This window comes from Cydia pomonella, chromosome 12 (genome assembly GCF_033807575.1).
Source record: "Cydia pomonella isolate Wapato2018A chromosome 12, ilCydPomo1, whole genome shotgun sequence".
Taxonomy (NCBI): domain Eukaryota; kingdom Metazoa; phylum Arthropoda; class Insecta; order Lepidoptera; family Tortricidae; genus Cydia; species Cydia pomonella.
In genome coordinates this window covers 8,740,065-8,753,997 of record NC_084714.1, presented here as the reverse complement: position 1 = coordinate 8,753,997, position 13,933 = coordinate 8,740,065, and the positions used below count along the sequence as shown (strand labels likewise).

Genomic DNA, 13,933 nt, shown 5'->3' with positions numbered 1-13,933 from the left:
ACACATCATTATTGCTGGTACAATGGGCTCGGGGGTCGACGTGCGGAGATTGTGAAGCGATAAATGATATTGAAGTTCAACTATTGGATTTAAATCATGTAGCGAAACTGGTGTAGTGCACGTTGACCTTGAACTCTTACCCCCTTATTCATAAACGTGTACTAAAGTTACGATGCCGCTAATAATCGTTTGTCCCTTCCCTTTCCATCATACCGATACGTCGGAAAGGGACAAACGATTACAAGCGGCATGGTAACTTTAGTACACGTTTATGGATAAGGGGTTAATGGTTATTCTATGCCAGATGAGGTCAGGTATAACATAGGTATGTTATGTAGTCAGAAAAAGCGGCCAAGTGCGAGTCGGACTCGCCCATGAAGGGTTCCGTACCATTTAAGACGTATTACAAAAAAGATTGATAGATCTTATTAGTTACTATATAGATTCTTACTACTTCTCGGTGGAAGTTTGCATGGTAATGTATTTCATATATTTTTTTTAGTATTTTCATTCTGTTATTTTTGAAATTACAGGGGGGGGGGACTTTTTTACCACTTTGGAAGTGTCTCTCGCGCAAACTATTCAGTTTAGAAAAAAGTGATATTAGAAACCTCAATATCATTTTTGAAGACCTATCCATAGATACCCCACACGTATGGGTTTGATGAAATAAAATTTTTTGAGTTTCAGTTCTAAGTATGGGGAACCCCCAAAATTTATTGTTTTTTTTTCTATTTTTGTGTGAAAATCTTAATGCGGTTCATAGAATACATCTACTTACCAAGTTTGAGCAGTATAGTTCTTATAGTTTCGCAAAAAAGTGGCTGTGACATAATCGGACAGACAGACGGACATGACGAATCCATAAGGGTTCCGTTTTTTGCCATTTGGCTACGGAACCCTAAAAACAGGCAAGCAAGCAGGGGTGCTAAGCTAATAGCTTTGCTGATTGTACGATTCCTTACGCAAAACATATCCTTTATTACATATCCCTCACATTTAAAGGGTAAATTTGTTTGAAACGATTTCAATTTTTAATATCGAACGAAATAATGCTACATCCAGCTTTTATGATTTTGTCAGCACTTGGATTAGACCTATGTAAGGCTTCTTTGGCGAATATTGATCAATAGATATGGAATTATTTAGGTCATTCACGTTGTAATCATCGCTTATCTACCGTCATATTTTTACACTGTAATATTGTAAAAAAAACACAGCACGTATCGATGTTCAGCAGCACATTAAACTAGCATTTGTTTTGGAATTTGTGTGTAGTATTTGCATCTTTAGTGACACATTTCAGATCCAAATACGATATCACAGCAGCAGCAGATCCAACAGCCGTTATGTAGTAAATTGACGCGATTAACATTTTTCCTAAATAACTCAGGAGTGTACAGATTTTTAAAGGTTCAGCAACGCGCATGTAACACCTCTGAAGTTGCAGGCGTCCATAGGCTACGGTGACTGCTTACCGTCAGGCAGGCCGTGTGCTTGTTTGCCACCGTCGTGGTATCAAAAAAAACTCGCATATGAACTCTTCGCATATGGTCTTTGGGGTAGTTTAAGCAAACTACCCAATTATTGGCAGATTAAATAAATAAATATTATAGGACATTATTACACACATTGACTAAGTCCCACAGTAAGCTCAAAAAGGCTTGTGTTGAGGGTACTTAGACAACGATATATATAATATATAAATATTTATAAATACTTAAATACATAGAAAACACCCATGACTCAGGAACAAATATCCATGCTCATCACACGAATAAATGCCCTTACCAGGATTTGAACCCGGAACCATCGGCTTCATAGGCAGGGTCACTACCCACTAGGCCAGATATCGGTCGTCAAACTAGATTGGCACTAGAAATTTCGCAGAGTGGCACAGAGGATCAGGAAGAGCCCGTAGAGCGTACTGACGGAGTAGTGACGTCACATACCTTGCCAGAACGAGAGGAAGATGACGGACTTGACGGTGAAGAACTTGAGCACGGGGTCGAACGGCTTGAGCATCTCACGGGTGGCACCGAGGAACAGGAACAGCCCGTAGAGCGCCAGACTGACGGAGAAGTTGTACACGATCGTGATGTACAGGTAGCCGCCGTTGGGGCTCCAGTCGCCGTCATGGTAGTGCCCTGCCGACTGGAAAGAAAATATATTGATTAGACTGATATACTTGGATTTAGATAACCTGATGTTTCTTAACCAACGTTTTTGGACACTTAAAATAAGTCCCCTCAACAGCTATATGGGGTTTTCATTGAGAAAAATGTTTATAACGTCGCTAAGGAAAAGTCTATGGTATATGAACTTAAATTATACTTTTTTGCGTAGTATTACTGTAGTAGTCAGAAAAAAATATGAACCCACTTAAAATTAACATAAACATTTTTCTCAAATTCGCTATCCTATCTACAAGTTGTTTATTAAATTCACGCATATTATTCATAAATACCCAGGTATAAAGCGAGCGGGCGGGACTTCTAGAAACATCTGTCACACTTATTGTTTCCATCATAATTAAAACGTGTCGACTATATATAACTATAATATTATATATATAGATAAACAAAACTACTTATAACTGATTTTTGTGACAACTGCGATTTAATCCCGATATTTCTTAGTAAAAGAACGTTCGTTACGTACATAACATACAAAAAAATCAATGAGAACATATGTTCTCATTACATACATATTACATATGTATTTATAACACAAACGTGTAATGTAAGTATGCAATTAATCCAATTTTTATCCTAGTTTTTAAGTACATTAAAAGTATTTGATGACGTCCGGTTTGGCCTAGTGGGTAGTGACCCTGTCTACGAAGCTGATGGTCCCGGGTTCAAATCCTGGTAAGGGCATTTATTCGTGTGATTATTGTTCCTGAGTCATGGGTGTTTTCTATGTATTTAAGTATTTATAAATATTTATATATTATATATATCGTTGTCTAAGTACCCTCAACACAAGCCTTATTGAGCTTACTGTGGGACTTAGTCAATTTGTGTAATAATGTCCTATAATATTTATTTATTATTTATTTTTCTAATTTAAATGAAATTAGGTAAATGTGTAGTTGAGGCCATTATATTTCATTTATTAAATTATGCACAGGCTCGATGAAGGGGTTATCCGCCTCTGGTCAAACGAGTGATTAGTCAAAATACGCTTTTTGTCAAAGGCTCGTTTGGTCAAACAAGCGATATGCCAAAGTCGCATTTCGTCAAAACGTTTTTGTCAAAGGCTCGTTTGGTCAAATGTGGGTTTTGCCAAAGACGCGATTCATCAAAGTTGTTTTTGGTCAAAGGTAGGCTTTGCCAAACTATAATATTGTCTAAGTCGCGATTCATTAGATAATGCTTTCGATAGTTAATGGTACAGTCAACCTCATAAGTAGCTGAACACTTTACTACCTGATTTTAAGAAAACGGGACTTAATCGCGTATATTCATGTTTATTACCTTGTCGCTTGTTCGCTTTACTACCGTGTCGCTTTCACTCATTAAAACAAATTCGTATGGTACAGTTAACATGACGCTTAATGCGACAAGGTATAAAACTGTTCAGCTCACCGTACCCCCTCTGGTACAGTAGTACTACCAGGTAGTTCTACTGAAAAAACTAACGATTATAAAACGAAACACTAAAACAAACAAAATCGTCAGTTTGTGTATGGTTTTGCCCCTTCTCCCAGAAGCTAATATTGATGAAGGGTTACATTATATACTAAAAGAAAATAAAGTTATGGGAAGTAACAATAAGCTGGAACTATTCTTATCTTATGTTCAAGATCATTGGATGCCGAAGAAAGCTTTGTGGTGCACTTTCGGTGAGCGGCACCGGACAAATAACGTCTGTGAGGGTTGGAACGGTCAGTTCAACAAAAGTTTTAAAAAAAGACCAACCATTTTGCATCTTTTAAAAATCCTTAAGAAGGATGCCATGTTTCACGCTGTTAACGCAGTGACATCAGAACCTGCAAAAAAACGGTCTAAGCCTGTTGTAGATAGGAACACTTATATTCAGCATGTTCAAATGCAGCTAATTACAGGGGAAATCGATGTTCCATTATTTATGGAAAAATTACGTTAATTTGTTCTCGAGTTAATCTCAAAATTAACTATAAATAAAAATAAAATTACATTCAGTTAGATTAGATCATCATCATCATCATTAGATGGATCCAATATAATAAGTATGATCAATAGAAAACAGAGACACGTAGTTAGTACACTCACGGACATTAATTGTTAAGCCATTTGGGGTTCAAGTGATTTGTATAGTGAGATAGTGACTTTTAATATAAAATACATAAATATAAAAATGTAACCAATTGGCGAGCCTTGTTTTATTTCTTTCTAGCATGGCATATAAGGTCAACGACTTTAATTTCGGACCCATTTTGTACCTTGTAACACAGTAAAATCTTTAAAAAAACCGCAGTGTCTGTCATATTGATTGTCACTGTGACAAGGTACAAAATGGGTCCGAAATTAAAGTCGTTGAACGTATTTATTTGTATAGTCAGATAAATATTGTCATCACATAGTTGCTAGCATAATATAGTTGTTAGGCATCCAATGTAGCCAAATAGTTCGGTACACCATAGATTTTATATGTAGTAACAAACTATTTGACTACTTTGAATGCTACGTACTATATGACGCTGACTGTACAGTGGGGTTCAAAGTTGCATGGACAGTTTATGAATGAATTCATTCATAAATTGTCCATGCAATTCTGAACGCCACTGTACATCAGATAGATATTGTTATCAAGAGTAGCCGAATATATCTTAACACGACTTTATCCCGATAGCACCAAAGGCGTGTTAAGATAAATTTGGCTACTTTATGTGGCAAGATCTATCTCATTCTGACTGAAAGAAATATTTTTAGGAATATCACTTTTGACAAGACCATGTTTGGCCAAACGAGCCTTTGACAAAAAGCACATTTTGACGAATCGCACTTTTGACAAAACCATGTTTGGCCAAACGAGCCTTTGACAAAAAGCACATTTTGACGAATCGCACTTTTGGCAAAACCATGTTTGACCAAACGAGCCTTTGACAAAAAGCGTATTTTGACTAATCACTCGTTTGACCAGAGGCGGATAACCCCGATGAAGGGGTTATGTTGCTAGAAGAGCCTAGAAGGCCCAAAAGCTATTTGTGAGGGGTCTTGATATATTCGTCAACTCTTTCGCTAAAACCGCGATTTCAGCAGACGGGTAACTTAGATTATTCAATTCCAAAGTACCTGTCTTTCTGTTTATAACAAGTCTGCGACATAACATAATTTCCATAGCAGTTGCAATTCATATGCAAATGAATACACAAATGTTCCAAACGAACAGCCAGTGATATACATACAAGTATAAACAATACAAAGATAATTAAGATAAGATAAGACCTATTATATCTCAACCAGTTTTTATATCTAGATAAAACGTGTGACGAATTCTGATTCAGTTTGTGTGTGTGTGTGTGTGTGTGTTTGTGAAGATTATCGAATTATATTCTCTGTCTCATCGTATGTTTTTCTTTTTAGCCAGTTTATTATGAGCTTTTTACACTCATGATGTGGTGTGTGAAAATCTTAATGCTGTTCATAGAATACATCCAATTACTAAGTTTGAACAGTACAGCTCTTATAGTTTCGGAAAAAAGTGGCTGTGACAGATTCGGACAGACAGACGGACATGACGAATCTATAAGGGTTCCGTTTTTTGCCATTTGGCTACGGAACCCTAAAAAGATGCTATAGCTCCCTCGGGAGTTATAGCTTTTTTTTTACAATCCATAACTCCCGCGGGAACAATACATGTCTTTGTCCTTCAGTGGACCTGCATGAAATAAGATCTTTTTCGAGCAAGTGTGATAAAAAGATTATTCGTTGGATACAGATTGAAAGGAATGAGAATAATATAACCAATCTTATTATTAGAAATGAAAACAAACAAGCATTATAAATCGTGTCATTCGCGACGCCTGCCTTGACTCGTAATGTAATGTTATTAAAGGTTAGATTTGACAAATCTGCGAGTCTTCTTGGATCAAATAAAATCCCCCAAGGTTATTTCGAGACGAGTTTATTTTACTGAGAATGTCATCGTCTGACGAGTAGTATTCAGTTGTATAGGAAATCAGCACGACCTTTACTGAGCTAATTTGCGAACGATCGATGTGCTTAAAACGACCTTGAGCTGGACTTTATATCGCAACTTTTGCATTGCGTGAACGCGAATAACATCATTTACATTTTAAATCAGCTTGGTTTTATGTTATTCAGGTGCGAATCGCATATTCGTATTTTGACCGATTTCTACAAAATTGGAGGTTGTGAATTCAACTGAATATATTTTTAGGGCGTTCGCTTGATTGACGTGGTTGCGGTGAGCGGGTTAACGAAAAATAGGATGGATGAATAGGACGAATTTTACCTAAAATGGCACCCGCACCAGCCAGCGGACGCCCAAATCTCAAATATGAATGGATATCGAAAAACATCTTAATTTATAAGTAAGCTTGCAACTACTTCTGATCGGTGCTCTTGTATAAACGATATCTATGACGAATCAACAGAACTTCTCAGAATATTATAGGCACACGATATCACGATTTTTCTAAAGTGTCTCAAATCGGATCGGGCCATATCGAATTACTGGATATCAGTTCTCAAAAGCAGAAATAATATTTAAACCATCATTTTTATTAACGAATTATAAATTGAGTAATAATAATTACTCAATTGGTTTATTATACGTTATAACTCGTGTTTAATGCAATGCTAACTTTGTTTCAATCATTGTTTTCCCTATTGAGACATACTAGGAAAGCCTTGGTTATGTTCACGCGTAGAATTCGTGGAACTATTGTATGGCATGGAAAGCGGAACAAATACATCACATTCACAGTTTTGTGTCAAAAAGCGAAAGTTTAAAGAGCACTCCAGTTATAGCAAGCGAGTCCTAGATCTGTGCTATTGTAGCCGAACAATATATTTAATATGTAGAATACCACAAGAAAGTTTCAGATATATACTATGTATAGAGATATAATCTCGGCTTTATGAAGAATGACATGATGTAAATATTCAAGTGTAATTTGAAGATGTCTTGCATCATATTTTTAATTCCTAAGTAACACGAGGACAAGTAGCAACTTCTTCGGTCGGTCCTACCTCAAAGCGTATCGCTCCTCAGAAACTACTAACCACTAATAAAGGCAGTAAGCATTACCGGGCCGGGGCCGGGGGTTATGTTCACGCGTAGAATTCGTGGAACTATTGTATGGCATGGAAAGCGGAACAAATGCATCACATTCACAGTTTTGTGTCAAAAAGCGAAAGTTTAAAGAGCACTCCAGTTATAGCAAGCGAGTCCTAGATCTGTGCTATTGTAGCCGAACAATATATTTAATATGTAGAATACCACAAGAAAGTTTCAGATATATACTATGTATAGAGATATAATCTCGGCTTTATGAAGAATGACATGATGTAAATATTCAAGTGTAATTTGAAGATGTCTTGCATCATTCCGGCGCTTCGTTTTCTATGGAAAGCACCACGCGATCACCGATCAGCCGTCATAGAAAATGACGTGTCGGACGGCTCGGCCCGGGCCCGGCCCGGTCTAGCGTGAGTCATCCTTTAAACGTATAAATGGCGTTAGCTAGGCAGAATGCTGTTGATATGAAGCGCCGCCTTCGTGGAAGCAGGTATTTCTTGCTTGACTGGAAAGGATGCTTAGTCGGTCGTCCCATTTCACGACAGAGCATGTCACTCTTCACAAGACAAAGGGAAGACCGCATGTGCCGTACGCAGACACTTATTTGAAATTAGAACGGTTTTCCTGTTACTTAACTGTATCAATATAATAATGGAAGCGCAGCACGCAAATGGTTTAGGTGGCGCCGGCGAGCCAGCACGTCCCTTTGATACAGAAGGCGCGCACGAGCCTGCCTCGCAGCTCGGAAATGATGTTGCCCTTGCCTCCTAGGTACATAGCATAGGGACTTTTTACTATCAGTTACCTGTAGGAATATAATAATGAAGGCGCAGACAGGCTTGACGAGACAGAACTGCAAGGTGGCCTGCTTGCAGAAGCGCAGGAAGCCAATGGTGTAGGTGGCGCCGGCGAGGCAGCACGTGCCGTTGACGCAGGAGGCGCGCACGGGCCTGCCTCGCAGCTCGGACATGATGTTGCCCTCGCCTCCTAGGTACTCGTAGCACAGGGACAGGAAGCTGTAGATCACGAACGCTGGAACAAATATAAATTTGATAAATATTGGATGCCTAGGAGGAAGGCGCGGTTCATAACTCAACCATGTTTTTTTTTTCAATTAACAAAACGTGTACAAAAAGTTCTCATATACATACAATACACACTAACAGCTATAACTAACATTAATGTTGATTTAGCCAAATAAGTCAAATGCCGATAATCTGCGGATGAGCATAAATTCCTGATTTACACTGACGCTCACCCCAAAATGGGAAGGAACTGCAAATCCTACGCGAATAGACCCATCGATATCTAGCTTTCACCATGTATATTCTTAAACTAAGAATATTATTTGTTAAACTACTGTCCATCTACGCATCTTGGTCTATGGCAATATTAGGCCAATTTTTCCGACTAAGAATAGCAGGATAAAAAACAATGACAGACTCGTTTAGTACATATACAAGAGTTGTACCTATGTTACTATTTAAAAATAATTTGTATAACATTGGCCGATTGTTATGAGAGAGAATACCTTTGTCTATCGGTATGAAACATAGACAATATTTTGCAGTCTCTAATATTAACGATAACAAAGTTATATTGCTTGCATTGTCGTTGTGGTGTAGCTCGTAAATCACAATTTTATGTGCGGTCGTGAATTCTTTCACAAGACAGGTACATTAATGTTTTAACTTTATGAGTGATTAAAAATACAGACTAGGGCAATTATACATGTACACAGTTTTACGTGTATAGTCATGCGCCTTGGCAGATTTAGTTTATTTTGGCTTTATATATATTGCATTCCATATCATAAAGAAATAGATCGAACTTTTAGTACGAGAAATACAATAAACGAGCGAAGCTAACCGTGACAGATAGGCAAATTTCTATGAAAATATGACGTTTATTATGGTATTTTCACACTGTAACGTTACAATCAATGGAGATAGCTTGGTCTGACTATAATAACCACCCCGTTAAAAATAAACTCGTGTATAGACCGGCAATAAATGATTGACCCGTTCGATTCAGATGTAAATGACCTCAACGAATAAAGAATTCAATGAAACAATATCTATAGCTTGGTTGCTAGCATAATTAAAGAAAACCTTGAAAATACCTATTACAATTAAAATAACAAAGTGGGCGGTTAGCCGTTAACATGTAAATGAAGGAGTCCTTTCCAGGGACTTGCTTTGATGTGGAAATTTTTCTTAGAAAAAAGGGAACAGCTAATTATTACAGTTTTTCTGTAGCAAAATATTTTCCTCCATCCAAGTCGTCATTATTGAAGCTTACATGAACAGGTACTTAATAGATAACTTAGTAGCGATCTAAGTATCTTGTACAAATAAAATCTTAAATTACTAGTGATTTTCCTAGAACAAGAAACTTCTATAACATTTGGGATTTAAAATTTCAAGTCAATGTCTGGCCGGCCGAGCAGGCTGGGGACATGATCATTAAACATTATAATAAATATAAACAGTACCCCTAGTGTAAATATTTTCGACAGCGAAACGTGACGTACGCGTTTGCGTTAAGTGTCATTTTGTATGAGATTTTTGACTTTCCAAAACGTCCCGCTTGGCGCGCTGTTCAAAAACCCATACAAAATGAGACTAAACGCAAACGCGTACGTCACGTTTCGAAATCGAATTTATTTACACCTGGGGTACAGATCTTTTTTTTTTACTTCTAGTTAATCTAATTCATTAAAACATTGATAAAATGAATATAGTATACAATAAACACATAATTGTACGAATATATCAGTAGCGGAGCGTCTATAGAACTTGATTGCGACCCTCAAACTCTCTCTTAAAGATCCTACTTATTAGTACTAGTTAGTTAGCTTTGACTTGCTTTCGGATTTTTATGGCGAGCCGCTTTATGCACTTATAAACCAATACGTAGTAGTAGCTCCAGGATTACGAAATAATAGAGCCATGTCGTGTGTGAATAAATTTCGACACTCACAATTAAGCGGGTCATTGTTCGGTTTCCAGCAAATATACATTATTATCGTATTCCAAGGTCTGTGGAAGGCACAATATCGTGGGTACCAAATATACCAATGTCCATTTCAAGTGATTGGGTATTATGTTTTCAATCAGAAGGAAAAAAAAAGCAAAACAAGATTCGACGAATCAAAGTCAAATCTGATACTAAAAAAATAAAGTGAATGAGATTGAACCATTTTTGACATTTTGGAGGTATGGATCGGAATTATTTTACTTAGTCAGGTCATAAGTTCTGTCACAAAGATTTTTACTGATAAAAAGCTATTATTATTCATATGTATGGGTTGAAAGCTTATTTAATGCTGAATTACTTACAATATAATTTTACGTAATTTGATCAGTTATCTCTGTTAAAATATATAATTCATGTGTATTGGACTGCCAAAATTGCAACGGCACATGTTTTACCAAACCTACTCGTAAATGCTGGAGATAAAAAACGTTCTAATAAAGTAGGTTCATACAAATAAACAATTTACCTATTTTATTAATGTGTTACTGATTTTTACTACCTTTTGTAAAGTATAAGTTTTCAAAATCCAGCCAGGTATTCGAGTCTAACGACAATCCCAAAGTAGGAAATAAAGACGCGATTTAAATTTTAAACTAATTATATTACGTTTTCATCAGTATAAAACACGCTTGTAAATCATGGCAACCTTTTTTTAGTAAGTTGTATTACTATTACATTTTATGAGATGATAGAATGTAAGTTACGCACACGATAGCGAACATGTCAGTGTCAAATTAGTGGTAGCCGTACTGATGGACTTATTGAACGAGACATAACAGAGAAATGATCGGTTTCATTGAATAAAAAAACATTGCAGGATGAATTGATGAGTTGAAATTCGCTCTGAAAAGCTGAACAACTCCACTCAGAACTTTTAATTGCCAATACCGATCCTTGATATTCCAACAATCGCCTTTTTCTATGTTTTCACTTTTTATTGGTCTTATTATCTGTGATACAAGATAAGAACAGTATTAGCCCTCATTAGGATGAAAAAGTTAGTCAAACATACACCGTGGACATGGTAGTACGCGTACTCTACTTTTGAACAGACTTGCCAAATGTGATGTTTAACAAGTACCTATTGTAAGACTCGTTTGCCTCCAGCTTCTAGGAGACGTACCTTCATAGCAATCCCGGACTGTGAAGAAGAAATACGTAGTAGGAGTCTCCGTTGAAGAACAACAGGGATAGGTATCCAGCGGGCACGATGAACAGGATGCGAACCATCGCTGCCCCGAGCGGTTCTACCAGCCGGTAGTCAGACTTACCTTCATAGCAGTCCCTGACTGTGAAGAAGTACACGTAGTAGGAGTCTCCGTTGAAGAATAACAGCGAGATCCAGCTGTAACAGCCGTAGATGGGCACGATGAACAGGATGCGAACGATCCATCGCTGCTCTGAGGGGTTTGTGTACCAGCGCAGGTGCTGGTAGATCTGGTGAACAAAGCAATCTTAATTAATAAATTTGCAATATTAAACACACTACGTTGGGATTGGGATATCCTGTCCTCACGCTTCGACCAAGAAAGAGAGCATTTTGGGTAAGATGGGAGGTTCTAATTCTGCTCGGAGTTCTAGGCTCATACGACTATGAATTTCGTCCAGACTGCAAGCAGATTTAGCAGATGTTTGTACTTTTTCAGACTATTATAACCTTCTACCTGTATTATAGTCTTTTCAACAATAGTAATCATTTTCCTACTTCGACTTGTATAGTCAGTAGTTGTCATTATCATTATGTATCATAGTTGACGTAATCATTTGTAAGTTAATTTTGTATCAAACAGAAACGTCTACGAACGATGCTATTAAGCTTAGAAATATATTAAGTGGAAAAAATCACTGTCTTGAATAGCCTCCCTATGGCTCATATATGGTAGAAATATTCGCTTTATTAGGTACGGTCTTGGTAGCTCAGGTGGCAGAGCACTGTACTAGTGATCCAGTGGTCGTGGGTCCAAGACAGTGAATTTTTCCAATTTTAATTTATTTGTTATTATTTGTATTACACTACATCGTTGTATTTAATAATACCGTAGTAAAGGGGTTCTAGGTTTAGTCAGTGATCAATGTTTCCCAAACACGGCCTCTCACGTTTATAAAGTTCAAGTAGTAAAGCAATAAAATGCTGCATTAGAGTAAATTCCTCAAGAGTAAAAAAAATAATACTGTGTCACAGGCACGTTACCAAGTGTCGTACCAAGCGGTTTCAGACTAGCGTATTTTTTTGCACGTATTACGGTGGTTTCGGTTTGCGCATCAAGATGAATCTAACGTCACATAATCACTAACATCCGCCGATAGGTAAACATGGCGGAGAAATTCGTTAAAGGGTGATTTCAAAATAGGACTAATGATAATGACTGAGATAACTAATGGATTTAATAGACGTACCTAAAACGTTTGACCACCGTCTGTGGTTGCAATCTGTTGTGACTGATAGCGACTATCTATTACAATTAGACATACCAAAGAATTCCTGTCTGTGTTTATACGTTTAATTATTAGCAAAATTGTAAAAGCGTAAGCCAGTGGTATAATTCTGATCTTAAAGGTCTAGTACTTATTCAAACCTAATAATGTGCGCATCCACTGCCTGATATCAACCGCGCACTTTCACTATATATAAGAAAGTCGAATAAACCTTAGTTATAACCAGCTAAGGTTTATTTTCGAGTAAAACAATTGTCAACACAAACGGTAAACTATTATATACACAAGGGCTTGCGACAGTTTCATATAAAAGTACTTATAGTTGAGAATGACGTAATTGTTTTCGTCAGTAGGTCGTTAGACGTTATAATAGAAGATTATGATAATTAAATTAGGTTAACCATTAACCTAATGAATATAATTCTGAGGAAGTTAAATCAGACAAACCAGGGTAGTGAACACAAACGACAAAGCAATGTCTAGCATGTCCTATATTTTAAATAGCGATGCAAAAAGGCGGTTATTATTATCTTGGCTTAATAAAGGCATATGGCGTGCATATCAGTAATAAAATCGCGACAAGAGCTGATTGTGTATTATGGACGATCAGCGGTTGAAGTCACGCGCTGAAGCAACCGCTGCACGACCGATTTTACTAAACCTGGTCTATGAAGAAAAAAGAACAAAACTTCATACCACTGAAATGCGTATGCTGCGCTGGACGGGTGGATTTACACTTAAGGATAAAGTGCGCAATGAACACACACCGTTTCAAAGTAGCACCTATTATGCCGGCTGTACACACTCGCCGAGACACCCCGAGACTGACCAAGAACGAGTGTGTACATGATGCTCTCGCCTTGTCTCGCCCGCTCGGTTCTCGCCTCGGTTCGCCTCGGCCGCGTGTCGGTTTTTTGCGGCCGAGTCAAAGGGTCTCGTCCGCTCTCGCGAGGTAAACGAGACCAAGCATGTACACACTCGTTCATTTAGTTGCCCGCTTACTTAAATACAGTATTTGTGTAAAGACGTGTTCGCTATCGGTTAATAATGTGGTCCAACGATCGTGAAATGGAATTTTTAGAATGCTATCAAAATGAACATGATTCACAGCAGTAACTAACAAAAACCTTGATATGTGAATACTTACTGGGTTCCTTTGAGGTGCATAGTAATCATCCGCCACCTTCGTTTTCGCCATGGTTTAGTA

General features: G+C 37.5%; 1 protein-coding gene across 2 annotated transcripts in view; it reads right to left on the bottom strand.

The window, feature by feature from the left end:
• Positions 1–13,933, bottom strand: part of LOC133523431 (transmembrane protein 184B) — a 51,662-nt gene that overhangs the window by 14,923 nt on the left and 22,806 nt on the right. For both annotated transcript variants that reach the window (XM_061859006.1, XM_061859005.1), the window contains exons 3-5: positions 11,562–11,727; positions 8,057–8,283; positions 1,953–2,154 (exon numbers count right to left, since the gene is read on the bottom strand). In XM_061859006.1, coding sequence (XP_061714990.1) covers positions 1,953–2,154; positions 8,057–8,283; positions 11,562–11,727 — 595 coding nt within the window. The remainder of the gene's footprint in view (positions 1–1,952; positions 2,155–8,056; positions 8,284–11,561; positions 11,728–13,933) is intronic.